This window comes from Argiope bruennichi, chromosome 5 (assembly GCF_947563725.1).
Source record: "Argiope bruennichi chromosome 5, qqArgBrue1.1, whole genome shotgun sequence".
In the NCBI taxonomy this organism is placed as follows: domain Eukaryota; kingdom Metazoa; phylum Arthropoda; class Arachnida; order Araneae; family Araneidae; genus Argiope; species Argiope bruennichi.
In genome coordinates, this window is record NC_079155.1 from 98,281,571 (window position 1) to 98,295,794 (window position 14,224).

At 29.7% G+C, this 14,224-nt stretch overlaps 1 protein-coding gene across 2 annotated transcripts in view; it reads left to right on the plus strand.

Moving 5' to 3' along the window:
* Positions 1-14,224, plus strand: part of LOC129969385 (SCY1-like protein 2) — a 488,897-nt gene that overhangs the window by 437,606 nt on the left and 37,067 nt on the right. For both annotated transcript variants that reach the window (XM_056083944.1, XM_056083946.1), the window contains exon 13: positions 12,028-12,146. In XM_056083944.1, the coding sequence (XP_055939919.1) occupies positions 12,028-12,146 (119 nt within the window). The remainder of the gene's footprint in view (positions 1-12,027; positions 12,147-14,224) is intronic.

A 14,224-nucleotide genomic window follows, 5' to 3' on the forward strand; every position in this document is an offset into this window, starting at 1 on the left:
GTATAAGGGTGATTATGTTTAAATTATTTTCTATTGGCATATATTAAATGGAATTTTATGAATGAAGCTTTATCTCTTTATTCGTAATCCAATAATAAAATCACTACAATATACGTACTGATAAATCCACATTGGAATTTCTTTTATTAAAATTAAATTAAATGGGACCAGAAAGCATTAATGGACTATATAATAATAATAATAATAATAATAATAATAGAGAATTTTGCAGTCTAATATATTACCACAAATACTTAAAACTGGTTTCCTGTAATGCTAATATCACCACTGAAAGACAGAGTTGCAGATATTCTTAATGAATATTGCGTGGATGTCAAGACAATAAGTCCAAACATAGCGACCAGTTGACAATGAAATCGAATTTTCGGGAAATTTCCAGAATCGGAGATATATCTACATTTTGAGTCTAGGGTTATTATATTTCTAGTAAATTCCATACCATTTTTGCGAAACTATAAAAAACGAAGCATTCACACAAGGAATAAATTCTCTCTTTAGAGTACAGATCATTGACCGAGATCTCTAGCTCCACTCTGAGAACTTCTGCTTTGCCAATTTGTGTTGCAAGTTTCTATGAGTGATATTTATTGTGTACTCTTCAGCTGCGATTTTCTATGTATAGTTCTTGTTATCTTATGGGATAAAGCATTAATTGCTTTATGCAATCCTTTTCCCCATTCACACATTGGACGGAATTTCGTAACAATATATTATTTTCAGTATATGAATTGTTACACAATGGAAAAATTATATCATTGCAGCATGAAGTTCTTGAACCAAATTGGCCTGCTTAAGTAATACTTTTGGACGCCAAAAACGCCTACACCCACTTTTAAAGCAAGTGATAAATTTAGATATTTATAACTTGCATAAGAATGGATTTGAAATAAAATATAGGAAATGTTTGGATAAAACATCGGAAATACATCCTATAATAAGAAAATTTATCTAAGATAATGTGCTTCTATTTTTAAATTTATAATTTTAAAATATGTATTAAATATTTTTCTGTGATATTTATTTACTTCCTTTTATTCCTTTGTTAGAAAAAAATTGATGTATTCTAAAGCTGGCTGATAAATATAGATAATATTTTATGAATACATTTTGAAAAAAAATGTGTAAAGGATACATGCTCTTATAAATAATAAAAAAATATTAATAACATACCAATGTGGAATTTTATTTTAAACGACGGAGTAAAATTTCAATATTTTCGTTATTAAAACTTTCGTCTTCTTTATTCGCTTTTTATTTGCCAGAAAAGATATTGGCATGTAACTCTAAAAGTATAATATATTTTTGCAAGTATCTTAATTATGTTATTACAGGATAATCGAAAATGTAATTAGCAGATGTTGGTATAGATAGCTTTAATTAACTTAATTAGTTCAAAATATTTTTAAAGAATCTTAAAAAATATTTTATTAAATATTATCCATTTTTTTATTGATTGTGTAGAAACTGATTTATTATTTTATAGTGTTAATTATTGCGAAGTCTGCATGATTCGATGTATTTTTTCCCATTTTTTAATGGTGTTTTATAATAAAGTCTGACGGATTTTCTATCAATTTTAGATGTTTTTTATTGAAATTAATTTTTAATAGCACAATTTTAATGCACTTTTTATTATTCTTTTACTTTTAAGATATTGCTTATTATTAATTCTGTTTCATTTTTTTTTTATTAAAATGAAATTTTCTTTTAATCCCTTGTTATTGTCTTTCATTCTGTATGAAAATCTTTTATATTGATTCCCTTGTAGATAAGAATGCTTCTTAAAAGACTTATTTAAAGTATGCTGAATAATGGGGTCACCTGCTATTTAATTAAAAGGTTATCGTTAAAGTGCCATTAATTTTGTGGGCTGTTTCTTAGAAAACTGACCTTGAAAATCTTAAATTTACGTCACCTTCAAACGTATTTTTTTAAAAAGTCGTTAATCTTTTAAGAATGCATAGAATGGTACAGAATTTAATGAATAAAAAAAAGGAATAAAAATGGGTCTTTATTTTTTTTCTACACTTTGTTTCACCATTAAAAAAATAAATTTTATTAATTACTTTTAAAACTTCTGTGCAAAGAATTTTCTACTTTTCATTTTCTTTAAAAACTAATTTTGATTAATTATCTTATAAGAATTTAGTTTTAAGAGATGAAACTTTAAAAATGCATTCATTGAAGATGACTAATTTTATAAAAAATGAATTAAACATTCCAGTTTAAACTTTTGAGCCATTATGATTATTATTATCTTTGCTTTACTTTAATTAATTTTTTGGGAAAGGCATCAAAAATAATATTTAAAGAAATAATTAGTAAGGATAGGCAAAATAAATTAGGATAGGGAGAAATAAATTGTAAGGATAGGCAATTTTAAAAATTACCTCATCTTTTACGACAGATATATAAGACAAAATATATCTTAGGACATATATTTATTTTCTTATCTTATAAGATAAAGAATATTTTTTCCAAATGTTTTATATCAATCAACTTTAAATTTATATGTATATATTGATATAGTTGTAGAATTCATTCAGTTTTATTCTTATATAGAGCTTTGTGCTATACAATGACAATTCTGAAATGTAATAAAATATATTATCTTGTATAAATTTTAAAAAAAGAATAATACGTAGAAGTTCAATACTGCATGATATTTAAAGCGCATTTACAGGAAATGCAGCGACTTTCTCATTTTTTACTTTCCCATATAAGAAGTATAGCGAAAGTATTGTAATTATCAAAAAATTCGAACTCAAGTTTTTGACTAATCTCTAATTTTAGAAAGTTCCCCGAGTTCGGAAAACATATTTTGGAAAAATGTCTGTCTATCTGTGACAAAGATAACTCAAAAGCAACATAAGCTATAAAGATGAAATTTGATATCTGGCGTCAACGTCAAATTTGTAGTTTTGAGAAAAATCCGCTCAGAGGAAGTCTGTCTGTTCGAATGTAAGTTAACACGTTAATACAAAACGAAGTTAAATTGATCAAATTTGATTCATTGGTTTGATATTTATAATGAAAGCAACAGATGACTATATCTATAATGAAAGCGATAACTGAAAAGTGCAATGACTGAAATTTGATGATTTTGTAGATCTGTGTAAGCCTTATATTTCAATCGGTTGGAAAAAATTCGTCTCAAACACAAATTCGATTTTCGGAATTACTATTAACTGCATGCCAGGGATTAATATCCAAGAAACTCGCCAAGGACGACACGATAGCTTCTGTAAAAATGCTAAATTCAAGCCAAAAATTATTATTTCATAATTATTGTACGTGAATGCCATGTAAGGCGTAATCTAGGATTACACCTTTATTAGAGAATGTGCAAAAAAGATCTTCTGAGAACACTTCGACTGGTTTATAGATATGACATACTTAGATAAACAATCATAGTAAAGTACTTGCACTTTCATAATTATGTTCATCAACTCCATAGTTATTATGCTATCAATTTATTTAAAATGTGTATCATAAGCAGACAATTATTTTTTCGATCACAAAATCGTTAAAAATAATTTAGTATTGAGACTAGAAATAGGGAGGATTTTATAAAAATTTATAAATCAAATTTAAATAATTTAAGGAATTATTCATTATGTAAATCTCTTCAAGTAAAAGAGGGCCGCGGTGGTTTGGTGGTAAGGTCTCGACTGATGAGCAGTAGGGATTAAAGCTCGAGACCCGATTCCACCGAAGAACCGTCGTGTAAAGGGGTCTGTTGCACATTAAATCCGTCAGGGCCAAACGTCCTGCCACTGGTGTGGTGTAGAGAGGGGGGTGCTAGCTCAGATGTCGTCCTCGTCATCTGACCGCGGTTCAAAATTACGAGGTCCGTCCCAAAATAGCCCTAGTGTTGCTTTAAAACTGCACGTTAATATAACTAAACAAACAAACTTCAAGTAAAAATTCTTGTCTTGTTAACCCCATGTTATCTTCGTGCACATTTCGTGCCACTTCAAGTTGACTATCACAGATTATGACACCACTCTCAATATTAGCATTGGGTGCCACGTCTCGAACACAGAAAAACAATCTTCCACTGAACGTTAAGATACAAAACGAATGAACATTCGTTTCTCATGCGACAGTACCTCCATCAATGAGCGTGAACCTGAAACACATTTCTAAGCTGTTTTTTTAGCATATGCTATAAAATCTGAATTTCGCTATCTTTTCTGAATTTTTTTGTTTGCATCATTAAATTTTTCCCGAAACTAAAGTAAGCTTAATTTTAAGTTAGAGAACATAATGCCATGCAATAAAGTTCATTTCTTAAATCATTATCTTCTTTTGAAACAACATTTTAGAATATTTAGGAAAAAAATATCTCACTTTGAAAAGAAGACAAATAATAAAACATACTTAACAACTATCCTTCTTTCTAAGTTTTTAACAATGGAAGAAAATAAGGCGATTACATATTTGATGAAACAATGAAAACAGATTAAAATTTAAAGTAGCAATATATTTCTGAAAATTAGACAAAAAATGTATTTTAAAAAGTTATCAAAATTTTGAAAAATTTCGCGTGGACCTTTTGGTATCATCAAAAGGATAATTATTTAAATTTTGAAACGACGGAAAAATCAATTTTGTGAAATAATACTTGATGAAGTTATCAGGTAAAAGTCAAAATATAGCTAACTTTTTAATTAATTAAATTTCTAGTTAAAATTTCACAAATATCACTCTGAGATGCAAACTCTCATCCTCCAGTGTGTATATGGGCCAAATTTGGTATTTGTAGGACAAACGGTCTGCCCTGTGGAGCATCAACATAGAAATGCACACACATATTCACCATTATTATTAGAAGAGATTGGGCAAAATTTAAAGATCACAGGAAACATTTACTTTGTCTGAATAAACTAAAAAAGTGCTATTTATTTCATTTGTATTTCTGCAATGTATTTGTTAGTAAAAACATTTCTGAAGGGTTTTATTATTTCCGAAATGGGCTTACAAGAAATGTTTTCGTTTTCATGTTTCATGTCTATCTTTCCCTTCCTCAATTATTCTACCTCTTTTGCTTGGAAGAATGTAAAGTTTTTCAAAAACATACATTGAACACGGAATGCTTCTACGGATGATGAAACAAAAAACTTTTACCCATCTCTTGAAAAGAGGGAAAAAAAATTCTTCCAAGTTATGTTTTTATTCGACCCACACAACAACAATTTACAAATTCTTACAATACAAATACAAATTCTTTTTCCTTCATGTTTATACATAGATTTATATTGTCCGTTTCCAATTTTTAAAGTTTTGTATTTGTTTGTCGTCAATTCCCCAAATAAAAAAGTATATTGTTCAATCTTGCATAAAATATATTCAAACTGTGAAACATATTTTTTGCTCTAGCTCACGAAACATTTCGTTTGATCTCATTTTGTGAATTTATATATTTTTTCCTAATTCGCCATTTTTTCAAATTTATATATTTTTTACTATTGATTAGATCCTCTAAGTGAACAATTCCAGTGGCTTTTCCAAAGTTTTCTCGAGTACTCTCTAATGAAGGTATTATCCCGGAGAACGGCTTGAGGAGTATTGGCATACAATAATTACGAAATATTAACCTTTGGCGTGAATTTAGCCTTTTTATTGAATCTATCTTATTACCGTTGGCAAGATTTTTGGCGATTAATCTCAGGCATACGGTTAAAATTAAACCAAAAATCAGATTAGGGTTTTAAACGTGTTTTTTTCTATCCATGGAAACAAAAAATCGACACAAAACTACATTTGTAGAGACAAAATTCGAAGCCAAATTTCATACATTTCAATCCTTGCGTTTTTGAGATATCGCGTTTACATGTTTCTGTAAGTATAGATTGACAGACTTTCAATACCTTGTTGAATTTAGCTCAAAATTTGATGGATGCCTATACTATAGATGCTAAATCGGTGCTTTGAATTTTATTCATTTAGATCTCTTCGTTCTGTAGGGATTGTGTTAACTTCTATTCGGATAGCCTGAACAGATTTTGATCAAAATTTGATAAAAATTGATAAATTTGATGTAAACACTGTATGCTTCATTTCATTCGTCTAGCTCAAAGCGTTTTTGAGTAATCTTTGTCATAAAGAGAACAAATAGTTTCCAAAAATGCGTTTCCGAACTCAGGGTGTCCTCCGCTGGTGTGGCGTGGTGTGTGAGGGTGTGCCATCTCAGGTGTCGTCCTCGTCATCTGACCGCGGTTCAAAATTACGAGGTCAGTCCCAAAATAGCCCTAGTGTTGCTTAAAACGGGACGTTAATATAATTAAACTTAAACTAAACCGAATTCAGGGAGGTATAAACATAAAGGTATAAAAACGTGAAGATTCGTCAAAATCGCGAGTTCGAATTTTTTGACGATTAAAATATTGTCTCTATAATTCGTATGCGAGAAAATAAAAATTTATATTCATATGAATTTATTATTGTATCTATTGTATAATTTATTTTAAAAAGTTACTAACTAACTTGTTTTTGCTGTACTAGCTCAAACTTTTGATGCTGTATGAGAGCTATTTCCGGATGTTCTATGTAATTTTCCACCGTAATTAAATGAGAGAAACAAAGCTTTCGAAACTACATCTCTCTCTAAATTTCCATTCCTAACCGGAATCCCTCATTAGCACCAGATCTTATACTTGACGGATTTTCCATGGAGCTGAGTTTTAGATTTTCTATCAACTGATCATGAAATTTTTCCATGAAACTATAAAAATCCCAAAAAAGTATTCAAAACACTCGATTCTATAAATTTCAATCGATAACTCATATATGCTTGTAATGCCAATGAAATTATTTTTAGCAAACTATTAATCATAACCAAAATGGCTTAAGTATGCCTTCATTCATATTAGCGTAATTTAAATATCTTTTATCTCACTTATAATTACATATTTGAACATATATTTCTTAAACTAATTCCACCGTGTGTCGTAAAATAAAAAAATATATAAAAATGCCAATAAGAAAACCATACTAAATTGACTTTTAGGTTATATCCAATCCGGTAATGAAATCATACTTTTTACTTCTCATATACAAAAAGAAGTAATGCCATAGCCTAAAACATCAAATTCGGAATTTCGACGAATCACTATTTTTTAAATCTCTCTGAATCCAAAAACCTTTTTAAAAAATTTTGTTTAGCGGCTCTGCAAATAAGATAACTCAAACCACTTTGAGCTAGACGGATCAAATTTGGTATATGGTCTTGAGACAATATTTATAGATTTCTGGCAAATTTTGAATGAAATTCATTCAGATGGCAGTTGCCAGAATATAAATTAACACTATAACTACAAAACGAAAAAAGCCACATAAATAAAATTTGGCGCACAACTTTAACATTTAAGTTATGATATGTATCAAATTTGGAACAAATCTGTCAAGAGAATCGTTGAGGAAGATATTTTGTAATCAAGATTGTAGTGCTGTATCAGATTTTGATAATAATCGGTCGGGAAAAAAAAAGATGTCCAAAATAAACGTAAGGTTTTCTAGTACTCTTATATTAATTGCAACTTAGCACTTAGTCGCCAAAAATAACACTTCAATATGAAATTTCGTAACTATTGTTCGCCACTGGCATTCGGTTAATAATATACAAATACATTTATTAGAGAACATATGAGAAATCCAGAGGGTGTTCACTGTATCTAGTTTTTGAAAATATCAATTTTAAAGTATTGATATATTTGGTTTAAAACTCAGATTTCAGAATTAATACTCAAAAAATATTCAAACATTCGTAATCGAAGCAAAATGCATAACTACGGCAATAGTGATAAAAGTATCGCGCAACAAATCTATCGAATTTATCAGCACAGCACACAATAATAAGTTTATAAAATCCAACACTGATTTAATAAAAATTCAGAAATATTTGTCAGCATAACGCTGGAGAAAAATTTTATTTCAAACTAAAATTCTATTTCTTTAATAATAAAATATCTTATCTATGAGAGGCGTGCAAATGAAAAGTATAAAATAATTTATTTAAATATTTAGTGCTATTTAAATCGATTTGCCCTAGTGAATCTTTCAACATCATTGGATAGAATTTTAAATGAACTCTAATAAGGAAGTCTCATCTTCTATCACGAGTTCCTTCTTTATCTATAAATCACCTAAATAGACTTTGTGGAGTCATCTACAGGATAAGATTACATAATTTCACTGCCATTCGGGCACGTACTTGAGTCGCGTCGTGCTATCTGTGCTTCATGACTCGAGCAACTTAATGCTGGTATGCATTGGAAGTTTGGAGAAGAACAAATTTCTGGGGTGCAAGTTGTCATTATTATGGTGAAATGACGAAGACATCTATTTCAAAATTTATCTTTATATCTTCAAAAGTGGAACATTAATTAATAGAACCAGTATTGGCAGCTTAATTTCCAAAAATTATTGTACTTCATTAAATATAATCAATAATTTAAATTCAAGACCAAATTTGTTTATTTCCCTCCAGGCGCCGATGAGAAATATTTTGCCTAACATTAAAGAGATAACGTCCTTCATAAAATGTCATTTTAAAATATATAATACTGAGTTTTTAATCAATAATTTAAATTCAAGACCAAATTTGTTTATTTCCCTCCAGGCGCCGATGAGAAATATTTTGCCTAACATTAAAGAGATAATGTCCTTCATAAAATGTCATTTTAAAATATATAATACTGAGTTTTAAATGCATCATATTATTGTAATCCGATACATTCCTCCAATAGCCTGTAAAAAATATAAATTTTGTAATAAATATATCTTCAAAACGGTACATTAATTAATAGAACCAAATTGTATCAGTTTACTCTCTGAAATTACTATACTTCACTAAAAAATAATCTTTGATATTGGACTTGAATTTAAAATCAATAAATTCAGGTTCAATGCTTGTATTTTCCCCCCCAGAAGGCGATTACAAATATTTTGTCAAGCGTTAAAGAGATAAACTTTTTCATAAAACATCATTTTAAACGATATATTACTCAGTTTTCCATGACCTATATATCAGTAATACTACATAACTCTACATTTATCGTAATAAATATAAATTTTGTAATAAAATGTATCTTCAAAATTGGGACTTAATAAAAAGAACCAAATTTTTTCAGTTTACTTTCTAAAATAATTACACTTCACTGAAACATAATCTTTGGCATTAGACTTGAATTTATATCAATAAATTCGGACCATTTTATTTATTTTTTTTTTACAGATAGGAAATATAAATATTTTGCGAAAAATTGAAGAGATAAACTCTTTCATAAAATATCATTTTAAACTATATGCTACATTCAAAATTCCCTATATAATAGTAATCCAATACATCCATCCATTAGCCTGTAATTAATGTAAATTTTATAATAAAATATATCTTCGAAACTAAAATATTAATTAACAGATCCAAATTTTGTCAGTTTACTGCCTGACATTATTATCTTTACTGAAATATAATGATTGATTTAACAATAATTTCAAATCCATTTTTTGTATTTTTTTTTCCTACCAGACGGTGATTATAAATAGTATGCCAAACATTATAGAGTTAGCCTCCTTCAAAAAATATCTTTTTAAACTATATACTACTGAGTTTTAAATGCTTTATTATAAATATCTGAGTTTTGAATACCAGTCATCCGATACATCCTTCCATTAACCCGTATTTAATGTAATTTTGATTATTTCATCAAGGTTAATTGTCTTCAGCCATATGAAGCACAGTAAGCTTTAGGGATATCAGTACAGGAAGCGCCGCCGATGATGTCTCAGTTGCAACAATGTATGGAAACTGGATAATTGAAGGATCATTGAAATTCGGGAATGTTCATTTCGCTAGGACTGTTCGAACACAACTTTGTTACTATATTCTGAAGACGAGAAGTCTATTGTCTGATTAACAATACATCAGATGTTAATTTGTTGTGAAGTGATTTCTGTGATATATCTTAATACAATGACTGATGTGCCTAACAGATATCATATTAAATGCATTTTGCCATTGCATTAGTTAATACAATGAGAACACGCTTTTAGCAATGGCATATACTGTGTTCGCCTATTATTTTGCATTATATTTGTATATATTACGTGTAAGGATTTTGAATGTATTATTATGCATGTTAAAAATACCTACTTTCTCAGTGCAATTCCTATATTTTAAAAATTTTGTGACTTTATAATGAGAACAGACTTTCCAACCAACTAATTAAATCATTCTTTTATTTGAAGATTCCAAAAAAATTTTTAACAAATACTAAACGTGAAATAATAGGAAACGCAACTAAGCAAGATTTAAAGAATAAAAGAAATACGAGAGAGCATCCCTCAACCGCTTCTTCTTTGGTTTCCCATTAGGTATTTTGAGCGTTTCGTTTCTAATGAGAAAATGCAGAAGAATATGCATTTTTTTTAAATTCTCATCTTTCTGTTGAACGCTTAAAGAAATTGTCTTCTTCCTGTCCAAAATGAGTCGCTGATTTATTGAAATCTAATGATCCAATGAAAAATATTATATGCTAAAATCCAGACATCTCACCTGCTAAGCTTTTTAATTACTGCATTTCTGCACACACGTTCACATATAGTAACAGACATCAAATAAGGGTACAGTTCTAGGAACGGGTACCATTTGGCGATTTTCCGCCAAATTATTCTCGCCAAGACCCGCGGACGCTGTAATCTTCAAAATTCTATTTCTCAATATTATGACTATTTTTAAGAGACGCTGACGATTTTATCTTTAAAGTTTAGCGCCAAATTTGGCGGTACCCGTCCCTAGGATTTAGCCCAAATAAGAATTTTAGTATATCCAATAGATCTTGGGAATCCCACATAAGCATTTTTTCTTTCTAAAGATAAATTATACATAAGAATTCATCGATCTATCTTGTTACAAACAGTCTTCTCTGTAACAAATTCATTCAGATTTATACAGTTAAGCACCCATACTAAATCTCATTTTTACTGTTTCGTTTTCAAATTATACAAACAGAAAGCATGTAATTGCCAAAAACTTCGAACTCAAACTTTTAGCGAATTCCCGCGTTTCAGGTATCCCTGGGTCTAAAAACCAAGTTCCTGTCATCATATTGGTTGGATTCGCCATCTGTCACTCTGTTATCTGTCACATGATAACTCAAAAAACGCTTTGTGACAGAGAGATGGATTTTACGCTATACATAAATTTTACCTGAAATTAGTAAATTTCTATGAAAATTTTGAACGATATAATCAGAAATCTATTTATCCTGCTATCCAAATACAAATAAGCACGATCTATGCAAAATATATAGAATTACAATAATAAATGTTGGTTCACAAGTTTATCATCTATGTATATCCCTATCTCAATTCTAACCAAATTCCTATAAGGAGTTGATCATTTATTCAATCTGTATTTTCTCATGCGTGTAAAAGCGGTAACTCAAAAATGCAAAAACTTAAATAAATGGAACTGCAATTGTTATTCTATGCCAAATTTTGATTTTAATAGGTGTTAAAAAACATTTCCAGTTCTTTTTTGTATAATGTGTCCACATTCCAGTGATTAATAACCAAAAAAAAAAATCAAGTATCACACGTTAATAGGCTTTTTTTTTTAATTATCTTTCGCCAATGACGTACAGTTAGTAATACGCAAGCATGTTTATTTCAGAATATACGTCAAACTTTTCGGGGGACTATTACCAATTGTTTTAATCATTTTTTTTTTTGTATATAGATATAATCCCAAAATTGTGTTTTCCAGACTTAAGGAGAGCTGAAACAAGAATTAATCACCAGAGTTTCGAATTCAAAAAAAACTCGGCAATTCCATATTTTTTCCAACTTTGTATTTGGGAAAGTAAAATATAAAATGTATTTTCAATAAAAACGAATCTAAAATATCGCTATATAGAATCCATGAGGTTTTATTTCTTTCAACTGAATAATTGGTATATGCAACAAATATTTCCTCCATTAACCCATATCTTTCTCTTTCAGGAATCTACAAATTCATGCTGAGCGATAAAAAATATGGACTAACTGTCAACTTAATCGCCACAAAGGTATTGCCATCTCTGATTCCAGTGCTTGTCAGCCCAGGACTCAGACTGGATCAAGTAAGTTCCATTCTTCAACAAAACCATTTTTTCTTCTAAATTTAAAGACATTTAATATATGATAACCCGCTCATAATGAAGGCAGTTTAGGATAAAATGCAGAAGCCATTTTCTTAGGAGATGGTAAAACTGCCTTTATATGTTCAAAAGCAAAAATATATTGCCCTTGTATCAGCAATTGCCAGATTATTCCTCTAAGAAACAAATATTATGTTCCTTAAATGTTCTGTTACCACGCTTTTACATTAGAATCATGCCAAACAGGTTTCATTCTATGAGTCTACCTTATTAAGCACACGATATTGTCCGATATCTCTAAGTTGATATTCAATATTCTGAATGCCAGACAATATCGTGAAGATATAGTAACAAAGTTGTGCGCATTTTGTGGTAAGAGGAGAGTGAATGACCGGTCCCAGTGCATCAAAACGCAGAGTAACTTTTTGTACGCTACAAGAAAATGAAATTGTCCCTTCAATATGAGCAATTCTTGGCTCTCGTATTGAAGGGATATCTCTAGATTCTAGATGAGAAAAAGGGACATCTCTAGGTTTCAACTATGAGCATGAAAACGTCCGAGTCAAGACGAAGGTCAGGTGAACGATTGAACTGTGCAATTTAGGACGAGTCCGGGTAAGCAATATAGGTATAGCGAACAGAAACTGGGAAATGACCCAAGCTACATTTCTAAAACATTTACGTGGAACTTTTTGAAACATGTTAGTGTGCAGCGCTTTGAACAAAGTTAGAGAAAAGCATTTTGTAAATTACTACTGAGGAACTCCCAGAACTTTTTTTTTATTACAGAAAAATGAATGTAGATAAAACCAGTTTATTTGACATTTCATTCTAAACCATTATACAGTTTTATCATCTCTCAAAGACAGAAGACTTCTCTAGTGCTGCCATCGTTGCATTCCTTCAAAACTTGGGAAGTATTCTTGTTTAAGCAAAAACGGGCAATCACTAATAGTAATATAAAAAACCTATTCCTATCAGACGAGATTAGAGGAATAGACTGGCTATGGAAATAGCAGAATTTAATGCTGAGCGGGTAAAATAGCAAGCCAGAGGAATATATGAACAGAATTATTCAAGGTCTTCCTTGAGACAGAACATTTCAGCTGACTGTAATAGTTTGTTTAAATTCCAATACATTATCTTGCGTTACAATCAATATTATATGTATTCTCATGTTTTCATTATAGTCTTATTGTACAAATTGAGTTTTTTCATACGTTACAATAATATTTTGCATCTTCCGCCCATTATCGAACTTTCATTGAAATACAAGAAGTATTTGATATCACATAAACAGTGTGTTGTTTCCCGTGTTTTCAATTGTATTAAAAATTTATAATTTCTCGATATCTATCGCAGCTTAATCTTCAATCCTCAAACCAAAATTAATCGTATTTGAGCCATCAGTAAAATGCTTTCTTTTTTACAAAAAATTCTTTGTAGAAATATATTAATACCCTCAAATAATAAAAAAACAGAAACAAAAAAACGACATGCAATAAAAGATGAAGCATGGTTTAAGAAGAACCTCAAATATCAGATAAGATTGGACGAAATGAAAAAGTGGATCTGAAACTATGAGTCGGAAGTAACAAATTCTACTTCCCTGTAAGAAGTACGAAAACAGTTCTTTATCGCTTCTACCAAGAGAAACATAAAGTCCTAAAAAAATCTGCACTTATGGGGAAATCTCCACCTGGCTAAAATCCCCAGGTCCTAACAAATTTTGAAATGCTCATCTCTCATTCCTGGATAAGCCTGATCTTTTAAGTAAACTTTCTTGACATCAGAATTATCTTTCAGTAAATATTTTATCTATTGCTGCAGTTTTATCATAAGCTATAAAAAGAAGCAAATAGGGCTCTAATAATGAACTATAAATATACTATACCACAAAAGTGTGTGTTTTGTTTTGGTGAGAGAGAGAAAAAGGAATTCGTAATTAAAGTTTCAAATGAAATAAATATACGAACGAACAAATGAAGATGGTTTTTGCTTTTGAGACAGAAAGAGAAAATGGAATTCCTATTTAAAATTTTAAATGAAATAAAAATACG